Source organism: Mizuhopecten yessoensis, unplaced genomic scaffold (genome assembly GCF_002113885.1).
Source record: "Mizuhopecten yessoensis strain PY_sf001 unplaced genomic scaffold, ASM211388v2 scaffold716263, whole genome shotgun sequence".
Lineage (NCBI taxonomy): Eukaryota > Metazoa > Mollusca > Bivalvia > Pectinida > Pectinidae > Mizuhopecten > Mizuhopecten yessoensis.
Window position 1 is genome coordinate 401,448 of NW_018480029.1, and position 24,513 is coordinate 425,960.

The 24,513-nt window shown below is 32.7% G+C and overlaps 1 protein-coding gene across 4 annotated transcripts in view; it reads left to right on the top strand.

Annotated features, from left to right (window-relative positions):
* The first annotated feature begins 5,836 nt into the window (after window positions 1-5,836).
* LOC110442426 (dynein heavy chain 7, axonemal-like) overlaps window positions 5,837-24,513 on the top strand; it is a 75,257-nt gene continuing 56,580 nt past the window's right edge. For 2 of the 4 annotated variants that reach the window (XM_021486025.1, XM_021486026.1), the window contains exons 1-15: window positions 5,837-5,987; window positions 7,614-7,803; window positions 8,283-8,421; window positions 9,051-9,156; window positions 9,990-10,094; window positions 10,851-10,929; window positions 11,838-12,036; window positions 12,524-12,643; window positions 16,363-16,546; window positions 17,227-17,406; window positions 18,229-18,387; window positions 19,097-19,210; window positions 20,922-20,942; window positions 23,259-23,386; window positions 23,801-24,104. In XM_021486025.1, the coding sequence (XP_021341700.1) occupies window positions 5,973-5,987; window positions 7,614-7,803; window positions 8,283-8,421; window positions 9,051-9,156; window positions 9,990-10,094; window positions 10,851-10,929; window positions 11,838-12,036; window positions 12,524-12,643; window positions 16,363-16,546; window positions 17,227-17,406; window positions 18,229-18,387; window positions 19,097-19,210; window positions 20,922-20,942; window positions 23,259-23,386; window positions 23,801-24,104 (2,043 nt within the window). In that variant the 5' untranslated portion in view covers window positions 5,837-5,972. The remainder of the gene's footprint in view (window positions 5,988-7,613; window positions 7,804-8,282; window positions 8,422-9,050; window positions 9,157-9,989; window positions 10,095-10,850; window positions 10,930-11,837; window positions 12,037-12,523; window positions 12,644-16,362; window positions 16,547-17,226; window positions 17,407-18,228; window positions 18,388-19,096; window positions 19,211-20,921; window positions 20,943-23,258; window positions 23,387-23,800; window positions 24,105-24,513) is intronic. The other 2 variants (XM_021486027.1, XM_021486028.1) reach the window with 1 other exon arrangement.

Sequence of the window (24,513 nt, forward strand, 5' to 3'; positions counted from 1 at the left end):
TATTCTAACAAGATTGTCTCTAACTCATGAAAGATGTCACAGTTGTAATGTATATAGTATTGCGAGGAGCTCGGAGGAACATATGTAAAGATAACAGTAATGTCTTTATTCTGGTCAAGTAGACATTTATCAATAGTCACGGGTATTATGGTATCAAAAAGAGAATTTCCAACAGAAACAAAGTTATAAATACTATCGCGTATTAGCAAAATGTTTCCACTCCCTTGTGTATATCGAGTTAATTTTCTAGGCATAACAACAGACTTGAAATTTTCAATATCTACAGTGTAATCGTTTGGGATCCAACATTCGGATAAAAACATCGATCTTCATATTACACAAAGAAAGAGCATAAGATGTAAGATTCTGATGGCGACCATAACAATTAATGAATATATAAAGTTGACACCTTGACAAAATTTTACGACACTGTTCATGTACGTAAGTACGATGAAAATCCTCGATATACAGAGGTTTCGTTCACTTTCGCTCTCCGAACGATAGCGTAACCCCTGGATATCGAGGATGGATGAAAGTTAATCTGGGATGCATTCTGCGAGATTGTCCGTTCAATACGTAGACAGTCCAATAAAGACCTGATGATTAGAGCGAAAACGTCTTATACAATGGGTATACACAGTTATGTCGTCTGGTCCCTGTGGGGTGTGGAAATCGTAAGTGATATAGTCTTGCACTCCTTGATTAACTGCGAGATTGGTAGCTCGTTTGTCCGATCATTTTTTAAGTATTTCATATCATCGGCCATAGATACGGTATCAAGAATATTCAAAAACTTGGGATGAGGTCGCTTACCATCATCATTTTTTCACCATACCTGTATATGTTGACATATGACACACCTTTATATTTCGTAGAACAATTATCTGCATGTTACATATGTGCATTCATCCAAAAGATCATGTAGTTCTAACAGTTCTCGTCACTTAACTTAATACATTCATTTAGACCGTACACAATTGCGACCGCCGATGGTTGGACATAGATAATATATGAAGAGACAGGTACTATTCTACGATCTACGTTTTCAGATATGTAAAAAACCGCAATGGGGTGTCATATATTTGTACCGTGATATATTTGGTGAGTAAGTGGAGGTATATATCCTTGGGCAGTTTCGGAGAAGATACATAATTGGATGTAGGAAAAGGCGACTACTGTGGGCGCCGGCAGCATCAGACATTTTCTTCAATATCTAGTTACATAGAAGACACTGAAGAGTCAAAAATGGATCTGCTGTCCCCATCACAACACCTGGTGTCATTTTCGTTTATCTCTCGTCTGCTCTTTCGTTTCGTTTGTGTCTCAATAGGCGCCCGCCTACATGTGAGCAGTTAGCTGTTAAAAAGAGGCTTAACCAAAACAAGAAAACCCCATTAAGACCCTTTACGCTCCTCCATCCGGGCAAACAAGAGTGATTGATATCAGTAAGGAAAATAGGGTTTTTCCATAATTGTTGTAAAATAAACAAAATTGATACATATCTCTTAAACAAACAAAAATAGCTGGAGAAATAAGGAGATTTTGTTTTTAATTGGCTGGATATCAAAAATAAAAATCGATTGGAAGATGAGTTCCTGTAGCTAATCTAACATGATTTAAAAGATCTTTCAAAATAACGGTACAAGGTCAATGACAAATGCTGCTAGACTAATTAAGTTCTTCGCATCAGAATATCGATTTTTTGCACGTTAACTAAGACAAAATGTTCAGTGCGGTCTAACGGCGTCCATCTTTTCTGGGGTTTTTTTGAAATTATGAAATAAGATTCCTTAATTCACTATTCGTGCATCATTTATTGCCGTCTGTGATTGCTAAGTTAGAATAAACTTTATACTCGAAAATCAATGTAGTTATGGTCTAGTATAGAGTCGCGTGCGTAGAAGTACACAGACTCTTTGGATTTTAATGATGAACGTAGCCCATACACAGGTAATTGCACCTATAAAGTTTGGTAATAGATAAAGTCAGCCAAAAAATAACCACACTGCACTATACAGCTGTATTTACATATGTACCTCCTGATCAGAATCCATGGGCATAATCTGAGTAGAAATAATGGGGGTGTAAATCTTCAAAAGAAGGGCTTATATTCATTTATTGATGTAACCTTCTCATAAACCTTCCCGGTATATTTGATTTTTTTCCAAATGAAATTTCCTTGTTGCAAACGACCTTCTAGTTCTTAAAGTGTTACAGCTGTGCCCTGTGGATATTATCAGTGCTATTATGTACCACTGACCTACATGTATAGGTACAAAATGCATGGTTCAGTGGCCTATTCATTGATGATGGGGTATGTTATCAATTAGCGTCAACTAATTATGTAACTTCATGCAGTTTGTAAACCATTTGAGGGGATTAGGTAGTGTGAAACACTACTATAGAGTTATCAGCCGAAAATACCAACATCAATTCAGGTTAAGCTTGTAACTGGCTATGGGATACTAATTTGTCTTCTGATTCATACTTAATAGTTCAGTGGTGCCCATGCCAAAAATGCTGGACTGATTTCCACATCTTTAATATGTATATTGTGCACAGAAAGGGCACCCAGCAGACTACTTAAACAAAGAAGTATAATACACATTCTTTCATTAATAAAAACTCCCTTTCTTGGTTTAAAGTTTGATAAAATTATGCTTTCTGTACCTTTTGTGTTAGAATGAATAATTCAAACAGCTAGATTATTAATTTATCGCAGTAGGGCAAACTCACAGAGACCTGAGAATTTGTTACAGGTAAATATGGACCTAAACTAAGGTGGTCAAAGTAACTTTACACAGAAACGCAAAAACAAACAACAAACTATTCGGATTACCATTAGTTCCATGATTCCCCGACCTCCCCCGATCCCTCTCTCAACCTCTCACCCAACCTTATTAACTTCTTCGCATCATAATATCGATTTTTTTGCACGTTAACTAGGACAAAATGTTCAGTGCGGTCTAACGGCGTCCATCTTTTTTTTTTTTTTTTGAACTTCTGAAATTAGATTCCTTAATTCACTATTCGTGCATCATTTATTGCACTCTGTGATTGCTAAGTTAGAATAAACTTTATACTCGAAAATCAACGTAGTTATGGTGTAGTATAGAGTCGCGTGAGTAGAAGTACACAGTCTCTTTGGATTTTAATAATGAACGTAGCCCATACACAGGTAGTTGCACCTATAAAGTTTGGTAATAGATAAAGTCAACCAAAAAATAACCACACTGCACTATACAGCTGTATTTACATATGTACCTCCTGATCAGAATTCATGGGCATAATCTGAGTAGAAATAATGGGGGTGTAAATTTTCAAAAGAAGGGCTTATATTCATTTATTGATGTAACCTTCTCATAAACCTTCCCGGTATATTTTGATTTTTTTCCAAATGAAATTTCCTTGTTGCAAACGACCTTCTAGTTCTTAAAGTGTTACAGCTGTGCCCTGTGGATATTATCAGTGCTATTATGGATCACTGACCTACATGTATAGGTACAAAATGCATGGTTCAGTGGCCTATTCATAGATGATGGGGTATGTTATCAATTATGCAGTTTGTAAACCATTTGAGGGGATTAGGAAGTGTGAAACACTGCTATAGAGTTATCAGCCGAAAATACCAACATCGATTCAGGTTAAGCTTGTAACTGGCTATGGGATACTAATTTGTCTTCTGATTCATACTTAATAGTTCAGTGGTGCCCATGCCAAAAATGCTGGACTGATTTCCACATCTTTAATATGTATATTGTGCACAGAAAGGGCACCCAGCAGACTACTTAAACAAAGAAGTATAATACACATTCTTTCATTAATAAAAACTCCCTTTCTTGGTTTAAAGTTTGATTAAATTACGTTTTCTGTACCTTTTGTGTTAGAATGAATAATTCAAACAGCTAGATTATTAATTTACCGCAGTAGGGCAAACTCACAGGGACCTGAGAATTTGTTACAGGTAAATATGGACCTAAACTAAGGTGTTCAAAGTAATTTTACATGTTACAATGCACGCGGCTGACGTCAACCTCATTTATATTAAAAAAAGTTCATTTCCGCGGAAGTAGATACATTTTACGTGCATATAGGAGGTTTTTAAAAGAAAAATTATCCATCTTTACTACGGTACTAAGCATGTTCCCTTAGATTAACTAGAAATGTTTTTTTTTTTTATGTAAGAAAGTTAGGTGGGGTCGACATTTCAACATCTTTCTTCCCTTCTCGGTCATATGAACATTGGGGGTGTCATTTCCTCCTAAAATCGATTTAAACCCCTAAAACATGTAAAATTACTCTGGACACTTTAGTTTAGGTCCAAGTACAGCTGTAACAAATTCTCAGGTCCCTGGGCAAAGCCACTGTTTTGAAATAGAAGTGCCCGAGGCTGTCAATTCCTGACAAAGGGACAGCCGCAGTATCTTATCTGTAAGCGTGTACTGATTTACCTACTGGACAGACAATGGGCAGGATTAATTGCCTTCACACAAGGTGAATGGTCAAGAGGTGGTCAAGTAAAATATGTGTCAGCGGGTTACAATTGCCCTAGCAACTTCAACCATGTTTAAATCTGCCACTAAGTAAAGTTGTAACTGAATGAGTAAAATTTATGGTTCCCTGTGAAATTTAATTGATTGATTGTTTATTAAGAAGAAACCTATTGCATTATAAACAATTTAATTGAAATGATGCCGACTTCAGTCTTTTAAACTTTGGTAAACATTGTAGTGCACTGGAGCTAACATCATATTTATACCAAAAGGCACAGCGTGTCTGTGTGTATCAGGATATTGCGGTTCACTTATTAAGGGGGGTCCGGGCCTTAACTGTTTCCCACGTGCACCTCTAGATCTGACGGGTTGTCATTTCTCTGACCTTCCCGGAGCATCGACAACCAGACATTCCGTCATTATCTCTGTTACCAAACACCGCGTACCTCCCCTGTGGTCACCATCAAAATGATCAAGTTTTAGGAAGGCGCCTTCATAAAACCTCGGAATTATGTTATCTAAGGCCGTGATAAAACGGAAAGGAGTGTGGTGAATTCTGGGAGAGTTATCTCCATTGGACTGTTGACCACGCCGACACTGGGAGCTCTAGATCTCGTGAAGGCTATAATTAAAAGCTACTAGCTATATACAACCTAACATCGTTGTGACGTTTCGACGCGGTCTCTTCACAGATTTACATGTGAGTTACTTACCTCCATCGTCTAACAAGTTTTGGGACATTTAAAACTGTAAAACTGTCCCATGTAGAGAAGGAAATAGAAAACCTCCAAAACTGGAGTTCCATTTAATTAACAGTTAACATGTTACCTCTTATAATGCATTGTTTGGGGTTACTCATCATATTTTATCAATGTGTAATGTCATTATACGTCCCTGGTAATGTATATAATTTATTTTGCAATTATTTTGTCTTCAAAATGTGAAAATATACAATATATGGAAAGAATAACCATTAGCTATTCCACGGACTTAGATAACCTTAATCTAATTCCGTGGCTATTCATACCCCATTGAAAACGCAAGGGAAGTAACTATTCCCTCCAAATGTTTTAACTGAGCCCCGAGGAGAGCCGAAGTGACTTCCTTTTGTTCTGTGTTCTTTCCTCTTGATTGTCTTTCATCTGTTGTGAAATTTGCTTTATTCAGTACTCAAACAAACACTCATTTAAATTAATTTTAACAATATCCTTTTTACACACACTCAGAAATATATAGATATAGAAAACAACAACAAAAGGACGTTCTTAATGTAGTGGTGCAATCTGTGTAAGGGGAGGTAACTCGTATAACTAACATCGCTTAGCAACGCGATAGCATAACCGCCATCTTGTCTATCGTGACAACTAGGCCTGTGTGAGGGCTGAAATATAAACAGAGGAGTTTATTACAAAATCTGTGTCAAATTGGCGGTGTCAACACATTTATTGAGTCAGCATCAATGAATACATTGGATCAACAATGACAGATGTGCAGGTAATGACGATAAATATGGTTAAATTATGTTTTATTATTAATTTGGCAGAGGGCCGAGTTCGAGAATGCTCATTCAATCGCAGGTGACATTCACGCCACATTTATTAGGAAATGCGCAGTAGGAATATTTTTTGTAACTTTGGTTTTTATTTCATTGTCTTAAGTACGGTTAAATGTTGATTTAATAAGCAATCGGCGTGGTATGTGAAAAGAAACATGAAATTAAATCGAGGCATGTCAGCGAAAATTCGCATAGCCATAGAGATCGGCGACTGTGGAATGTTTTTTTCTATTCTGTCCAAACTTTTCCACTTACTTAATACTTCCAATTTTAGAAGGTACATAAGTATGTGATGGGCCTAACATTACCAATTATTTACAATTGAATGTATATTTCTTTATATTTAAAAAATCAGGACAGTGGTATTGGTTACTCTAGTAGCATTACTAAGTTACAGTACCAAACAAATTGTACCATAGGGAAACTGTTACACAACTGTCTTTATATTTAAAGTACTGTAGACCTTCTTTCATATCTGCTGCATTTGAATATTGTTATGATATCCGATTTCGAGAAATAATACCAACATGAGCTTACAATTTTGTAAACTTTGGAAATAGAGTTATATAAAAAAAATACCAAATATCAACAGTGACTGAGTGAGGTCAAGCAAAGATAGATATCATCAGTTCATGTGTTTGTGGTACATATTATTGGTTAATCTTTTCACTTTAAAAAATCTTTTTACACACTGTAGATTGAATGTATGAATTTGTATTGATAGAATGTGAATGGTAACACGTACTCCAGAGGTGTACAATTTCCATTTAACAAATTTATGCAAACATGTTTTTTGAAAATTCTAACTACCTTAAGGTAACATTGTTGCTCCAATTCCATGGTTGTAACCATATTTACCCACCTTTTGAAACATCAATTAGGTATGGATTCCCCGTGTCCAAAATTAAAAACATAAATAAAATGTTTGCAGTTACATACATCTGGGGAAAAAATAACATTGTAAAATAGCATAGGCCCTATATATATATAGTTTTAGTTTTTTTAAGAACAACTAAAGATATGCCATTTTACAGTGTTATTTTTCCAACATTAGACATTAGAATACAAGAATAGTTTAGCAAATTTACTGATTGAATTGTTAAATTTAAGGGTCCAAAATCAGGTGTCTCCATCCAAAATTGGAAGAGTTGGCAAACCTGGGTGAAAAATAATTATATTGGCTTTGAATAGTGATCAGTGATTGATGGTTATCATTTTAACTGACTTTACAAAATGCTGAAAGCCCCAGCTATATTTTTATATGATAAATTGAAAGTTTTTTAGTATTCTCAACATAAAATCTACTAATCAGATGAGTGTCAGGCTAGTGGAAATGTAGAAAGAGAAATGTATCGGCCAGACGGGATTCGAACATGTAATCCTCCGAAGTTTAGACGGACGCTCTACCAATATTGAGCTAACTAACTGGTCAGCAACGATCAGCACATTCCATTTCTGCTTCACACGCTATATACAATGTACTTATACGTAATATTATTGAAGTTATAATTGTATCACAGTCCATTTTTTTTGTTGATAATGTTGCAAATTATACTTTCTTCCAGGCGTCCCCTCGGAATGGGGGTGGTAGAAGTAAAGGAAAAGGCACAAATGACCCGATCAGGTTTTTGCCAGTTTTACCATCAAAAAGAACTAAACCGTCATGGCAGCAGGGCCAGCCATTGTTTGAGTTGTCCGGCAAACCAGTGGAGGAGGAAAAAAATGGAATTGATCTGGTTGGAGAACTGACAGCAAGTAAGGAAATTTAATTGTTCTTGACATTCCAAGTATCCTCCAAAAATGTTTAGACCTGACAACAACTGAGTTAAACTACAACTTAATTCCTGAATTGATAAATATGTTTAAGTTTGAAATCAGCTTACCATTTGTTGGGTGGACCATATTTCTATTTTCAATAAGACCATATCTTTAAGGAAGGAAAAAAAGACTCTTCATTTAATTTTTGCATGTTTTATTCAAGACAAAAGAACAGATTTTCCATATTTTATAATATTACCCAGACTACACATTGTTCATTTGAAAATTGATTAAAATGACGTTAACTTTTATACACTTAATTTTTATCACCAGGAAATTTGTAAAAACCCATGCTCTTTTTTTTTGCTTTCTCGGCGAATTAATTATTTTAGTTTGTAATGTTACAATATATGATTTCAAATGGATTAAAATTACAATTACCATAATATAATTGATTAATTTTTGTGATTGTTTAGGAGAACCAAAAAGACGGAAGACAGGGAAACTGAAGCCATTAGACAGACAAAATGGATCAACAAATGGCGATGTTTCCCAGTTTCAGCAGCCGAAGAAAGACCGTGAACATTTCAGGAAAGCCCTCGTCGATATCATCATGTGAGTATATATATAGTTAACTTACTGGAAGGATTACACAAACATGTACACATATAAAATGTACCAAATCATCTAGACATATCTTATTGTAGAATTTTATGTTCATGAAACTTATAAATACTTGGCAAAAAAAAAGAAGAAAAAAACCTTGTGATAGCATGAATATAGCTGTAAGGTTTTGTCTGTTGGCACCTGAGGAGAGAAGATCCTGAAGCCGTGGAAATCTATCCTCTTGACTCACACTAATTAGGTCCAACATGAAGTTATCTATACAAAACAAAAATTATGTATTAAAATACGGGTCCCTGGCTTTTTTTTTTTATCTCAAAATATTAACATACTACAGGTCTCTGGCTTTTAAAAATTGTATCTCAAAATATTAACCTATTTATTTATAATATATAATTATATATGAATAATATATGATAATACAATACATTGGTGTTAAGGTTTTTTTCTTTAATGTTGACTCTTTGAAGTATCTGCATCACAAATTTGATACTTTTTATTCAACTTTTTGAAAATCACCAAATATCAAGCAATATAAACCATTTCATACCTTAAAACTTCTTATTTAATTAGGCAAAGGTTTAATAATTTGCATTTAACATAATTTTTTCCCCTTCCAGGCAAGATGATCAGGGTATGCCCCACAGCAGTACAGCGTCCATGAATGGAGACCTGCCACCTCTGTCTCGCACAGGGTCTCCCACAGGGGCAGAGAAGGATATTCTGGTAAGTCTCCAAATCCGAAAGTGTGACTAGCTATAGTTTATGACTTTAATCAAACAGATACTTTTCTGTTTTCTTTGGATAAAAGTGTCCCAATATCTGAGTGTCTTAAACACAGAAGTGACAAACTCTCTCCATCATTTAAAAAACCCATTGTCAATTATTTTATGAGGAAATTTTGTTGTTATATAGAGGTTTGCAATATAATGAGGGAGAAATGTAACAGAAAGGTAAACACATGTGCTGGAAAAAGAACCATGAAAAATGGAAGGACTTACAATAATTAATATAGAAAATGAAATGTTAGGTAAAATTCACATCCTGATTTTAATATGTCCTCTGACAGGAGTTTAATGCATTGTATTGTATTCTCATTATGCAAATTAACAAATTCAATTCATCTGTACTATGAACAAATAAAATCAATCTTTTTCAAAACTGGGGTCTCAAGCAAGTGATTAATTTGGCACTGCATGTAGAAATATGGAATAGAAATGTGAAAAGAAATTGTGGTCCCTTTGATTTTTTTCCTCATATTTTTAAACAAATGCATATACAGTACAGCTGGGTAATCATATCAAATGTCAGTGATTTTACCTATGAAAGTCCACAAGAAAAATATCAGCTATGTTAATTATTCTGTGATATATTGATATAACCACGGATAATAATTTGCGAACAGCTTTGAGAAGACCTACAAACTAGGTTGTGATATAGCAGTATATAAGAACCTCAAATAATAATAATTATTATTATATCAGATCTACTTTTACATGACTATGGAGATGATTTTACAGCTTGAGACCTGTATTTCACACGTTTGTATCTAATTACAGCGTTACTATTACTACATCCACAACGGAATTGACACTGAGCATGTCGCTCCCATGGAGGACTCCTGGCTGGAAAACGTCCTCACTCTGGTCCCGTACGAACTCAAGGTATGCATTAAAGACAGAAATAACAAAAAAGTCCTGTAAAACTGAAGATAGGTAAATATCACAGATGTCGATTGATCTCGAAAAAACTCAAAGAAGTTCACAAACCTTACCTGCTTAATCTATAAACAAATGAAATCATGTTCACCTCTGAAATTTCGTAATGAACTTTTCCAACCTTTGAGTTTAAGAAAAATTGCAACTTATCACGATAAAAGTGATTTCTAATATATATATTTTTTTGATAATATTCAAAATAGTTTCAGAAAATTTGGATTATTATGAATATTCATGTCAAAGGTTTGAAGGATTGAAAAATTGAAAATGTTATGTTAAAGTAATATTTGACTTATATACGGTATGATATCTTACAGTCATGTTATTTTTTTTACTGATTTAATTAATCGTAATATGAATTTAATCATAATTAAACATAAAAAAATCACAAATTGTGATCAATAACTTTATAATTATTATTTGTATTAAAATTCCCTGTGCACTTCCATCCGGACCAACAAGAGTGAATAATAAAAGTTGAAATAACTTGTTTCATAACTGTTGTAAAGGAAATAAAGTTTATATTTATAGTTATTATTTAATTTATCAATTCAATAAACTACAGTGAAAATTTACTTGTTTAAGTGAGATTTAGAAAACTGTTTATTGTAACTCAATTGCATATATTTTATTGTAATACAACGAGAATTGAAAGACTTTGTTGGCATTTTTGAATAATTTGAATATTAATTTCTTAAACAGACTGGCCACGGAGAGACAATTGAGAATTTGTCAGATGAAATGAGAGAAGACTATCTGCTCAGTGTAAAGAAAGCTATTGGTGAGTGTTGCATTCCCATACGTATTTTGTTAAAAGCATATAGGGATGGATTTATAAACCAGAGGTTTTGGTCAGTCAAACCACCTAGACATAACCAGTTTAAAACATTTTGTATTTCAACTTTTTGCATAAAAATTTACCCTGAACTGAAGCCTCATGATAACATGTAATTTATTGATATTTCCAAAAGGTTTCTAATACAAATGTAAACTTCTTGAACATTTTTGTATTAAAATAAGCGTCAAGACTCGAACCTATTTAATGTGAAATATATTAAGAAACTTTATAGAGATTTTATCCTTTTTTTTTGGTTTGATTTCGAACATGGCTTAGACATTCTCCCCCTGAAAAATACTAGTCGTTTTTTTCTTTCCGCAGTGAAGTTGCGAAAGTAAGACTAAGGTGTCGCTTTTCCAGCGACGGCGTCAACATTAAGTTGTTGCGTTTAACTTACTTTCACTGAAAGTACATTTTGTATAAGTGCTAGACCAACCAAACTTGGACCATTGATGCATCTGAGGTAGTTTATCTCAACCCATGCATCAAATGCTGGATGTTGCCTACCTTTCATGGTCCATTGACTTTGTCAGCATCTCCATCAATATTAAGTTTTGTGTTAAGTTAGTTTCTCTGATATGTGCATTGATGTTCAAAGTGGGGCACAAGCGAGACATATCAATCCGAATGGCTTGTCTACTTTTCTTATGACTTGGTCAGGGAGAATTACTCATATAGCTGATTCAATAGAGCATAAGACAAGTAAACCGGATCCTGCAGAGGTTCTGGGTTCAATCCCTAGATGAGAGATTGAAAAATAATGATCTCTGTCATAATTTGAATTAATTTTTTGACCTGAAGGACTAGTATAGTGTTGTGTTGTAACTGAAGCCGTTTATTTTCTGTTACAGTTGACTTCGTGCTGAAGGACCCGCGGGAGAAAGAAGACGACAACAAGGAGAAGCCTCCTCCTCATCGCGAGGAAATGGATGTCGTACCGAAACCCTGGCACAAATCCTTTGTCCAGGGCCTGGAACTGACCACACAGAACCTACACATAACCACACCCTGTATGCTGCAGGTCCTCGACTTCTGGCATGTCTCGTTCGGGTAAGTTCTATGTTGAGATGATGATGATTGGTGTGTGTGTGTGGATGAGAGTTGTGCATGTGTGTTCATGTGCTATGTAATATATCCTGGAAAATGTTTGAAAAAAATAAATAGAAAAAAAAGTTCAATGTTTCACATTTTCAGATAATAAATTACATATTTTACATTTCTTCAGGGACGTAACATTTTTCACGCATTGTTAGATATTTATTGTTCAATTTTTTTTTTGCCGGGTAAATTTTACATTTAAGTTTTAGGTGGGTAGTTGTTACAAGTCTGATAAATCTGTTTGTCTAGCTTGTATTTAAATTAGTTTAAAATTCTGCTTTAGATCTCTAATAGGAAATTTTAGCTTAAACCACTTGTCTGATATAAGGACATTAACCTTATTTAAGTTTTCCCATTGATACATTTTTATAACCATTCATGCTGAAAGTATGTAGGTAAAAAGAAATTCAGCTAAGTCGTTTTTGTATTGTCTTTGCAGCAACCTGCGGTTCATTGATATCGAGGAGTTCCACAATCGCGTCGAGTCGATGGAGCTCGGACCGTTCCAGACACTATGTATGCGGCACGTAGAGGCAGCTAAAGACAGACTACTAAAAAAGTAGGTCAACCTCATTCTGAATATTTCAAATTTCCGTATTCTATCACTGGTCTCAATTAAGCTTGATCCTGTTTTAGTAATGATGACTCCCTAAAAATTGGTATTGTTCCCTAAAATGTTTTACCTAGAACCAATGTGCTCGTAGAAAAGATCTCCATTCAAATATTTCAGTAAGAACCACTGACACATTTGCAGCTTTATTGCATTAAGTTAAAAGCCAGCAATTTCTGTTGTTCATGTTTAAAGAAAATAAGATTTATAGAAACATAGCCATGGACCTTATTATTTGACCCTTGATCTGAGTCAGTTGGCTTCTTTAAAAGACTTTTATTTAATTCCATTTTTGAAATCATAGACCCTTAGATAATAAGACCTTGGTGTGGATGAGCTCTTTGCTTCAGGAATAAACCTCTTTTTAACTCCTTTGTGTAACCATGGACCCAAAAATTGTGATAACCAATCAAATACATAATGTAGGAGGGAGATGGCTCTGGACTGGAAATAGAAATTAACTTACTTTCACTGAAAGTACATTTTGTATAAGCGCTAGACCAACCAAACTTGGACCATTGATGCATCCTAGGTAGTTTATCTCAACCCATGCATCAAATGCTGGATGTTGCCTACCTTTCATGAGAATTAATTGTTAAAATTCAACCTTACTGATGTGGATATCAGAAATAGGTGTTTTGTCAGGGTGCTTTTTAGGTCCGATTGAAGGACCCTTTCCTTATTTATTCTTTTGAAAATTTCCGATTGGAAAACCTTAAAAAAAAAGAGCACAAATTGAAAAAATGAATTTCTCATAATTGACTTAATTCTCAAAATGCAGCATTTTTGGGAAAGACTGACTTATTGTTAGGCTTAGATACAAGTTAAACAGTCTAATTTCATGTATGCAGATTTTTTAAAATGTTCATCCAAAGTTCCCAAAATGGTATAGAAATTTCATCCTATGGTCCATTTCTGAAAATCCATTGATAAACAGCTGCAAACGGTGTTTATCTCAGAAATTAAATGTTTTATAAACATCCCCATTGGTTGGACCATAGTCACATGGGGGTCGGTAATTAGTGATACTGACATGGTGTTACATTCTCTGGAAACAGTACTGTCAATAACCATTTTATTATGTCATTTAAATTGTAACATCACAATGGTCTCTGCTAAATGCAGTACTTTTCTTCATACATTGTTTTCATATGTTCCACCTTGCTTGATTATTAAAACATTATTTATTATCTAACATAACTATTAAAGACTTTCCTTTCAGTGAATGTGTGGTAAATATAAGACATTGATATACTTCTTCTCAGTCAAAATATCACTTTCTCAGATTCATATTTAACCACATATTCACCTGAGCAAAAGTCAATAATTGATCAATATTTCACAGTAATCAGGCAATGAATTAAATATTTCTCTACATGTATTGGCATTATAAGAGAGATTGCAATATAATTGGCCTTGCTGCAAACATTGTTTTTATATCAGCTTGGCTATATTATTAACATGTATAGACTTTGTGCTTATGCAATAGGTATGCGATATTTTCCTGATGCATAAACTTAAATATTGGCAATGCATTCTATGTACTAGTTCATCCATGAAATGTATTAAGTCAGACAGCTGTACTGTATATATCTGCCAGTACCTGTTCTACGCACAACAATTGGCACTATTGTCATTCTGTATATTTTGGCAAACCAGTTAATATAGTTTACAAATTTCAATCTTGATTTTATGATCTGGAGTGTAGCTGTGCAGATATATTTTCAAAGTAGGGGATATTATAGGCAATGGTTGAAATTATATATTCAAAACAAATCTCTTCAAAAGAACTAAGGTGACCTGCCAGAAATGTACAGGAACCGGTTTTGATATTTTTAATCTTAAGAGAAAATCTCAAAACATACAGATTTTATAATTTGTAGTTGGCATGTATGATAAGTATGTTTTATAATTTTGATTTAGTTTTCAAAATCTGTCATCAAGTTTCTTAAAACTTATTTAATTTTTGAGTTTTATCGTTATTACCGGTAATCTGAATTAGAGGAAAAATAATAAAAAACGTAAAAAAAAATATGACATCTGCATATTCTTAAATTATTCCATGTCAGACTAGTGAACTGACTTAGTACCTGTGTCAGGAGACCAACTCAGGAGGTCCAAAAAATGGTCTCCAAATACAGGTGAACTCTTAGTACATACAGGTGGTTTCTTAATACAGGTTCAATTCAAAATGAAATTATTACAACATTAAAATTTGTCTCCTAACACTGGTGATCTCTTAATGGAAGTGGTAGCATGAACAGTTTTGATTGTATTAAATTGTTTTATTATGCATAAATATGAATTTATTTTTAACTTAGCTTTTGATTATTTTAATTGGGGGGGGGGGAGTATAAATACATATTTTTTTTTGAAGCCCTCAAAACCCTTATGGAGTATGTATACATGTACTAGAATATCCCTACCAGTGTTAATAAAGGTAAAAATGTGCAAAAAGTTGTGATTTAATAGGAAATTGACAAGCTTGAGGAACTTTTTGAAGCCCTCACAACCCTCATGGGGAATGAACTAGAATACTCCTACAAGTGTTTATAAATTTTCAGCTGGGTTGGTGTGTATGTGTACCTTTAAAATGTCTCTAAGTTAAAACTTGCACGTCATAGTCGACCCGTTCAGTCGATACTAGACAAAGGTTATTGAGATCTATACAATTTAGTTCTGGCAGCAATTCAAATACAAAGGCGTACTTAGAAGGAGTAGTGTTGACAAGAGACTGGCATACCCGTATAATCCAATATCATTTAACTTATAATCTTACCCTAGGATTGCTCCAAGACTTTAGTCCAAATTTCAAATGTTGATGAAAGAATTAATTTTATTGGAAATAAATTTCAATTTGGTAAAAATAAAAAAGTCTATAGTTAAAACTTGCACATTTACATAATATGGAATATCATATTTTTATGCGGGAACTGGAAAATGAGAAAAACATTCAAATGCAGGTTAAAGTGTACAAAACTTCATTACCTCCATATAGTTGATACGTGGTCACTAAATGGGACTATGATAATAATTAGTGAATATATGTTTTTATATGATATGGATTGGATGAATAGGCTAAGTGTTCATATCAGCCTTTTGAATGAGACACGTTCCCTGTATTATGTAATTAAATTTGAAATACATGTACCTCTAACAAGTCAAGATTTTATAAACATATTTATGATATGATTCAAATTATATACTGTTGGGTATGATTGCAGATAGTGTATAACCTATGGAATCCTGTTTGTGGTATTATTTAACTTTACTGCCCCAACTTAAACTCAAATGGCAATTAATAATTTAACATTAAACTGAAACATGATCTTTTATTAAATAAAGGTGTTGTAGTATTTTGTGCCTGATGAGAAAATGTAGATTTGAACTTTTATTTTAAAGGGATTTTTTTAGGAATTCTGTAAAAATGTCAATATTGAGTTTTCCTAATTTACAGGGATTTTTTTCTTAAATTCAAATCTCTTTTGTACGTATAAATTGAAACCATTTGATAGTGCAGAATTATTCATATAAACTTATATTATATTGCTGTTTTTATTTCTTATAACAAAGATGGTTTCTTGTGGTCCAGATCATGTTCTACGAGGAAAACAAAATTAAAATAAAATCAGATTATATTACTGATGTTTCTATTTCTTATATCACAGATGGTTTCCCGAGGTCCAGATCATGTTCTACGAGGGAAACAAACGCAAACAGGTTCCCAGTAATCAAGATCCAGAGAAGCTTGAATCGTTTTTCAATTGTGCCGCAACTTTGATGACAGACAACCTTCAGCAGCTGACCTTGAACTCTCTCAGCGATTACACTGACCTCTTATGTCAGCCACCAGTAAGTTACGGGAAAAACACATTTTATTAGACCTGTCCAGCAGTAAATATTTAGGCTGATTGAAAATATTCTTTGTCTCAGGTTTCTCTTAACCTGGCTATCTAGCTGTCTCAATGATAAGGAAAAGTGTTATCTAACTGTCACAATGATAAGGAATAGTGTTATCTAACTGTCACAATGATAAGGAATAATGTTATCTAACTGTCACAATGATAAGGAATAGTGTTATCTAACTGTCACAATGATAAGGAGTAGTGTTATCTAGCTGTCACAATGATAAGGAATAGCTTTATTTCCAGTGTCTCTTAGTCCCATTAAGCTTTTCTATATTTAAAACTTTCTTATTCAATACTAAGCATGTTTCGATGTATTCTTTGAGGATTCATAAATATTAATGACACTCAACCATTGCAAATCAATAAATATTAATAAGTATTATGTAAAAAGTCATTTTATCTACCTATGATACCCATTGTTATCATTATTGTCAGAATTTTAATAAAATTGTTTTTGTATGTTAAAAATATTAATAGGCAAAAACCCTAATGTGACATACTGTCATTGTCATACAATATATTCACTTTCTCAGAATAAAATCATAATCTCCTTTAAAACCCAGCTTATAATTAAGACATGATTCTTGTCTTTCTTTTCTTTTATCATTTTCTTTTTCTTTTTAGCATTCTACAAGAGCACATGAACATCCAGGATTTGTGTTGCGTCTGATCCTTGACAGTTCTGGAATCAAGTTTGAGCCGACATTCAAGGAGTTTGAGATGGTCATACTGAACGTGTATGATGTCATGATCAAAGCGTCTGGTCAGGTGCCCAGAGTGGAAACCAAACTCTACCTCGACTGGGTAAGATAAAAATATTAACGACATTTTCAAAAGGTTTTAACGGCTATCACAACAAGAGTATCGAGTAAATTAAAACTAAAATTTCAACGAAAGAAAAGTTTCACAATTTTTCTGTTTTCATTGGGTTTTATTTTTAGTCAGAAATTATGCTTTATTTCTTTATTTTGAAAATTTAAATCTTATAACATGTACCAGTATTTGGATACTTTTTTTAAAAATTCTGAAATCATTGCGATACAAGGGAGGGAATAATAAAAAACCTGAATAATGAAGTAGGTAAATGTTTATTAGTGCCTGATAATATTTTTGTTTTCCATATTTTTATATGCACCAGTTTTTGTCTGGCTGGGTAGTTTGGTGTCAATATTTTGTCTAGATCACAACTTCCTTTCTATTTTACCCATGCTCACTAAATTTACTAATACATCTGTATTTTGGGATGACAGAGTATTCCATACTGAAATTTAATTCCTCACGCTAGACATTTATGACCCATTGTTAATTTGTTTATGCCGACATTCTCTTTTCTATTGATTTTTCTGTTTATCCCATACATCCTTTATCTTGCCTCTAAGTTGTATAAGTATTCAATATAGAAGTACCCAGAATTTCGCGAGGATATTAAACCCTATGAAAACAAACCAATCCCATGGTCTTTATAAAACTTCAAAGGGAACGTATTATGACAAATTGTGAACAGATGTAAGTTTGACATTGATAAATTTGATACACAGGAATGAAATGGGGGGGGGGNATAGTGTTGCATTTATGTCTTACAGACATTTTCTAGTTTTTAAATATTTTATTAATGTTTATTTACAGAGCGGCAACAAGAACAAGTCGAACTTACAGCCAATCATCCTCCTGGACATCGTGGAGGCACACAAGCAGAAGGTGCGTGAAGTCATCAGGAAAGAAAGCATCGGACCTATCGAACATTGCAAAATATTCGACAAGTATAACTTCCTGATCTCCAAACAGGTAAGTCATGTCAGGTGTTACTACTATTGAATCTAGTGTCATAAAAAAATGGGTTTAGTTGTTGATAGAATAATTATTTTTCTTGTGAATTGGTTCAGAATTAGGTTAAATTATAGTTGTTTATAATTATAATATAATATCAATATGTTATTTTGATGAAGCACTGAAATTATAAACAGTATTCAAAGTGAACTCCATAATATTTTTTGATAATCAATACCTGAAAAAATCACGGTATCAAATGTGAAAGTTTTTTTTTTTTTTTATGGAAAATTAACTACTTTAATGCAGTAGTGTCATATAGACTACCGGTATGTTGTTTTGTTGTTATAAAATTACTGATTATAACAGGATTATATCTTACTTTAAAATTCATCAATAAAAATTAAAAATGCTCAACACCATAGATTTCCATTGCTTATAGTGAAACAGGAAATATTTGTCTTCTGTTTTATTTTGTGGATATTTTGACCTTTTTCAAGCGGTTGTTGTCAGCATGAGACCAAAAAATATTATGAACTATACAGCCAGTAGTACTGGTAAACATATAGGAGGCCTGGTTCTGAAGTGGGCAGATTGTAGTAAAAATCTGAGTCACAAAAATGTGTTTAGTCCAAACAAGTATGGTTCACCTTTAAAGAAAAAGATGGGAATATTCAGATATTTAGGGAATCAAGTTATGAGGAATTTGTCTTTATTGTTTTCGTAGGCCGAGGCTGATGTGGAAAATTTCGCAAAGGAGACACATTCTTTTGAGGAATACTCAAAGGAAGTGAAGAAATACCAGAAGTTGGTGGAGGAAATCACATACGGCATGCAAAAGGTAAACTCCAGAGTCTTAACCTCATCATAGGGACAGCCAAGTCACATTTACAAATTAAAAAGTTAGATAAAATAATTGTATGTTTTGTGTCATGTTTAATGAATATAACTGCCATCGTTAAGGGGGTCCATTGGTATCTAGCCTTATAGATATGAGGTCATTACATTATTTATAATGGTGACTCCTTTGAGTTGTTCATCTTGGTTTATATTTACCAAAATTAAGTCATATTTGTAGCAAATCAAGACAAGTCAACTGCATACAAAAGTACACTTTTATATGTCATAAATGATGATGAAAAATCCAGTCAAACTTATGGATGATATTCAAGTCAATAAGAAAATGAAGAAATATATTTTGAGTTTTCTTTTTCATTGAAAAAGAATTTATGAACATCAACATATGGTAACTCTATTTTGTAAATAAATAGTCCTGGTTTAAAGAAATACAAAGCTTCAAAATTTTAGTTTCAGAGTTTAATATTGAAAGAAAAGGATAATCTGTTTTTAGAAAATTTTCTTTTGACTATTTTAGGGTAAATTTGAAAATGATCATAGGAGAATTAAGAAAAGTCATTGGAAATTTTTTCATTTTTTTTTGACAGAATAAATCATTTTGATTTTATTGCATGACTAACTGGGTTTAGCTGTATATATATGTATGCACAATAGAAATCTAACATTGCGTGTCAGGGTATTGATTGTCACCCCTTCGCTGATACAGTCAGCACTAGTCTAGTAATGGGGTAGACTACATAATATATATATACATATATACTAGATAGTCACCGATACACTTTATTGTAAATATGCAAAAATCACTTAACTAACATCACAGAAATGTTACGGTGTCTGAGGCCCACCCATTGCAAACTTAACTCAAGTTTACAAACCTAGATTTTCTAAATATTTATTATTTTATTTTTACTTTTAAAAGTTAATTTTCAATGGTGAAACTTTCATGTGTTTGTTTTTTCACCCCATCATATGGTTTAACAACCAGTTTTAAATTGTATTTGTACCTCATGACCTAATATAATGAAATTTTAAGTGAAGTTAAGAATATCATACTTTTTCCTGAATTCTTGAATTACAAATAAAAAATGATTCTTTGAAGTAAAATTAATAAAAAAAATAAATGAGTGAAACTATGAGGATGAAACATTAAACAAAATGCACAGATGTTTATAGGAATAAATTTATTGTTATAAGGTACGATATAGAGGAAACTTGCCTAACTTGTGTTTTGTTTGTGAGAATGGTGCTGTTGTTCTATTCAATTTGGGTAATCATAATTATTATTTACATTATTCAAAACTTAAGAATCCATTTGTAATGAAAACAAATGACATATTGAAAAAAGAAAAAAACCAAAAAAGTTTTTAGAATTACGTATTTTCATGTTCCACTTGAATTTTCAGGCTTATGTTCCACAAAGAACTTAAAATCATAGATGTTTGGATACAGATTTTTATACAACTTTAATTAAATTCTGATATTAATTACTGCTTTCAATTTTGGAATTTATCATTTAAAAAAAATGTGTATATATGAAAACAATACAATTTGATTAATAAGCTTGATATACAGTGTATTAAGCTCTTTTTATCAAATATTAATATGATGTTATTCATGTTTTCACCCCGATGGTATGGTTCAGTTCTGTTCACCCATTTAACAATGTATTTACTGAACAAACAATTTTTCACCAGGGTGATTCGTTTAGACCAAAGGTATACAGTACATAATTTCAAATCTTTAAAAACTATTTGATCTGTCAAATTTCTCAATGACATTTTTCTGCACAAGTTCCATGCTGTTCCTGACTCATCTCTTCCATTTCCTCCTTTTTACATTATTTCATTTTGACTAGCCAATTCTACTTTCACTTTCCATATGTTTTACATTGCACAGACTTTTAGTGTTAGTTGTATATAATTGGTAATGGGTGTCTGTAGTTAGTTGTTACTATGGTAGGATGTATGTAGTCAACATACAATGTATTACATGTGTCTATTTTAAGGAATGTAAAGACAATTTAATATAACTTCCTAAAATAGATACATGAACATGCTTTTCTCCAATTTCCAGCAAATAGAAAGGAGAAAAAAAAGGAAAACAATTTAAAAGGAAAAAAAAAGGAAAAACGAAAATTTATTTCAACACTTATAGCAAATCTTAACTCAAATAAACCTACACTCCAGACACCAAAAACTTAAGTTATTATATGTGTTTATTTAATACGTAAAATTTTAATTCTGGAAGTCTTTCAGGAAACCAAAATTTGCTGAGTTACCAGTTTTCCACTATTTATAATTTACATTTGTGTATTTAGTAATTACCCAAGCAAAAACTGTTTTTATCTAATTCTTTTTCTGAAAAAAAATGTGTCTGGTCTGACAAGGTTTTTCTGTGAAAATTTGCTGCTGGAAATTCTAGAAATATTACTTTTTCTTCAATTCTTTATGTGATTCCCAATACACACAAATCTTAGAGTCTTCTTAAAATTTGACTAATTCCTCAACAATCTTTGTTTCTATGACCTTCATTTCTCGAGAAAAAAATGTCGTGTCCAAAACGACATCTCGTCAAAATAGCATAAATTATATTCTTAGTGTGTTAGCAGACAGGGAATCATTTATGTCATTTTAATGCCAAATTCTTAAATACATTTGTGACATTTTACTTGAAAAATTAATAAATTAAACATTATGCCAAAATGTCAAAATATTATACACTGATCATGACTGCATCCTGATTCTTTTGGGCCGAAGTCCAGATGCCATTTTTTTGAAAAATTATTTCAGTGCTGGAATGAATTGCTTACAGCTTCAATTTTATAATACATAATATATGTTATACATTCAATAGGTAAAATTTAATTGAGTGAGATATTCCTATAAATATTTTTTCAAACCATAAAATCGGAACATTTTGGCAATGTTTGAAATTAAAATAAAGAGGTTTTCTTCACTGGAAGATACAAATATAATAGGTATGTTCAGTAACAAATTCTTTGAAAATTATTGAATACTAAAATACCTTCAAAAATATACTAAAGCATCTTAAAAAAAATGATTTTAATATATCATAGATCAATAACAGAAAAAAATGTGTAGAGTGAGTTGATTATTGTAAATGGTAACCAACAAAGTTACCAGGTTTTGTAATAATAAACGGTCCTTTGATGCAGCTTTGGTAGGTGTGTCTGGTGAGTCAATGTACCTTTCTTACTTTCCTGTTATAGTAAAAATCATGTTTTGAAGGAGCAGGTTTGCAAAGGCCAAAAATTGACTTCAAATATTTTTAAAATTTTCAACGAAATAGGAAAATGGTTTGTATTTAATTGGTCTTAAGATGTTTATAATATTTCAAATATTTGTTCAATAAGTCAATTTCAAAAAATTTCATAAAGTAAGTAAAAAGTTGCTGTCTCACACATTTTAGTTATTTTCACCGTATTGTCCATATTTTTTCCATATGACATAATCTGTTCACAAAAAGTTTTTTATAATAACCTTAAATCATCTGAAAAATTCTAAAAAACAATTAAACTTTTCTCGGTCAACAGATTCAGCCTATTGTAAGAAGAAGAAAAATAGAAATCCCCTAAAAATTACCTAACAGGCTTATTTTCTGACAATTTTTACTTTATTGATGCCAAAAACATCCCTTTTTATATATAAAAAAAATGATGTGCCAAAATATGTTATAGTTTATGATTTGCAGAAGAAGATATGAAGAATTTCTAAAAAGTTGAACAGATTATAATAACAATTGATATAATTGAGTAAGTGCAATTGTTAGATTGAAGATGAGATTTGTGGACATGTATTTATAATTGGAGGATTTTAAACAAATATGACAAACTTGTTGTGCAGGTTTTTCAGTCATTTGGAAACCTCCCTGAAACTGACCAAAATCTATTACTGCTTATTTAATGAACTAAATATTTTGTGGTGTGAGCATGCTTGATGGAAACTCTGATGTGATAATGAGTTTCCATCGTGTAAATATGAAATAAAACATTTCCTGATTCACTTTGACAGGTACTAAGACTTGGCATGTTCGAGGTTCACTGTGATGAACTTATCCGTGCCCTTGCTAAGCGAGCAGAGGGTTTGTGCCAGCGATTGCTCACATGCATGTCAGAAGACCACAAAGAGGCTAACAAAAAGTAAGTCACAATGATCCTTTACACTTATTCGGGTAGTTTTGAATTTTTCGAATACATAAAAAAACAACTTTCTTTGGTATTCTGGAAACTTTTCACTATTCTGATAAAGGGGGAAACAAGTTCTTGCAAAATCACAACATTTCTTTTAAATTCAAAATTTCAGAAGTTTTGTATAAATATTTTAGAAATATCAATAAACTTCCGCTACCTTGGAGATGAAATTAAAAAAAGAAGTTTACCCATAGAAAATTAAAAGTCCATTTTAGGAAGAAAAATACCAATATTGCATTCAGAATGTTATAAAGTCGGGGAAATTTTACCTGGACCATCACGAGTGGTCAAACAAATAAGCTGTGTGTCACCAACTATATGGTGATGATGATTTCAAACAACAAACATTTTTTTGTATCCCAGATTGTGTGACGACTACGAGGAGATTGCAGAGAAGGCGTTGACAACACCCGCCAACACCGAAAAATTGATGGAGCTGAAAGCGTACATCGAGACTGTGGAATCGGACATCATATTCAAAATGGAAAAACGCCTGATGGAGTCCAAGGATCGGCTGACTTTCTTGTCGGACTTTGCACAGTTTACCCCGGCCGAGATCCGCCTCAACGCTAATGTGTTCATGTGGCATGGACGCATGCCAGCCATCTTTGAAGAACACAAGCTCATCATTTCGGAGAAGAAATCGCAATATGAAGACGCATTGAAGGTATGAGACCATATCAAAGTTTGTATAGATATTGTCTTATAAGACTGTGTGAAACATTTTAATTAACCATGTCCTATAAATAGATCGCTTTAAAATTAAATATACAGTTTCTAGCATAGCATCTTAGCGATACCTTTATTCTTTTAATAGACTTTATGAAACTTTTTAGTTTATCATATTCTATAAATAGATAGCTTCAAAATTAAATGTACAGTTTCTAGGATAGCATGGTAGCGTTACTTTTGCTCTTTCATGTGTATCAAAAGGTGACCTGTTGATGGTCTTGTGATCAAAGCTTGTTTCACTAGAGTGACTTAAATCATATGTTGGTGTATTTATTTCCTCAATATTTCTTTAAAAGAAAAGGTTATTTGAATTCCTTCCTTCACAGAATCTCAATTACATTAGA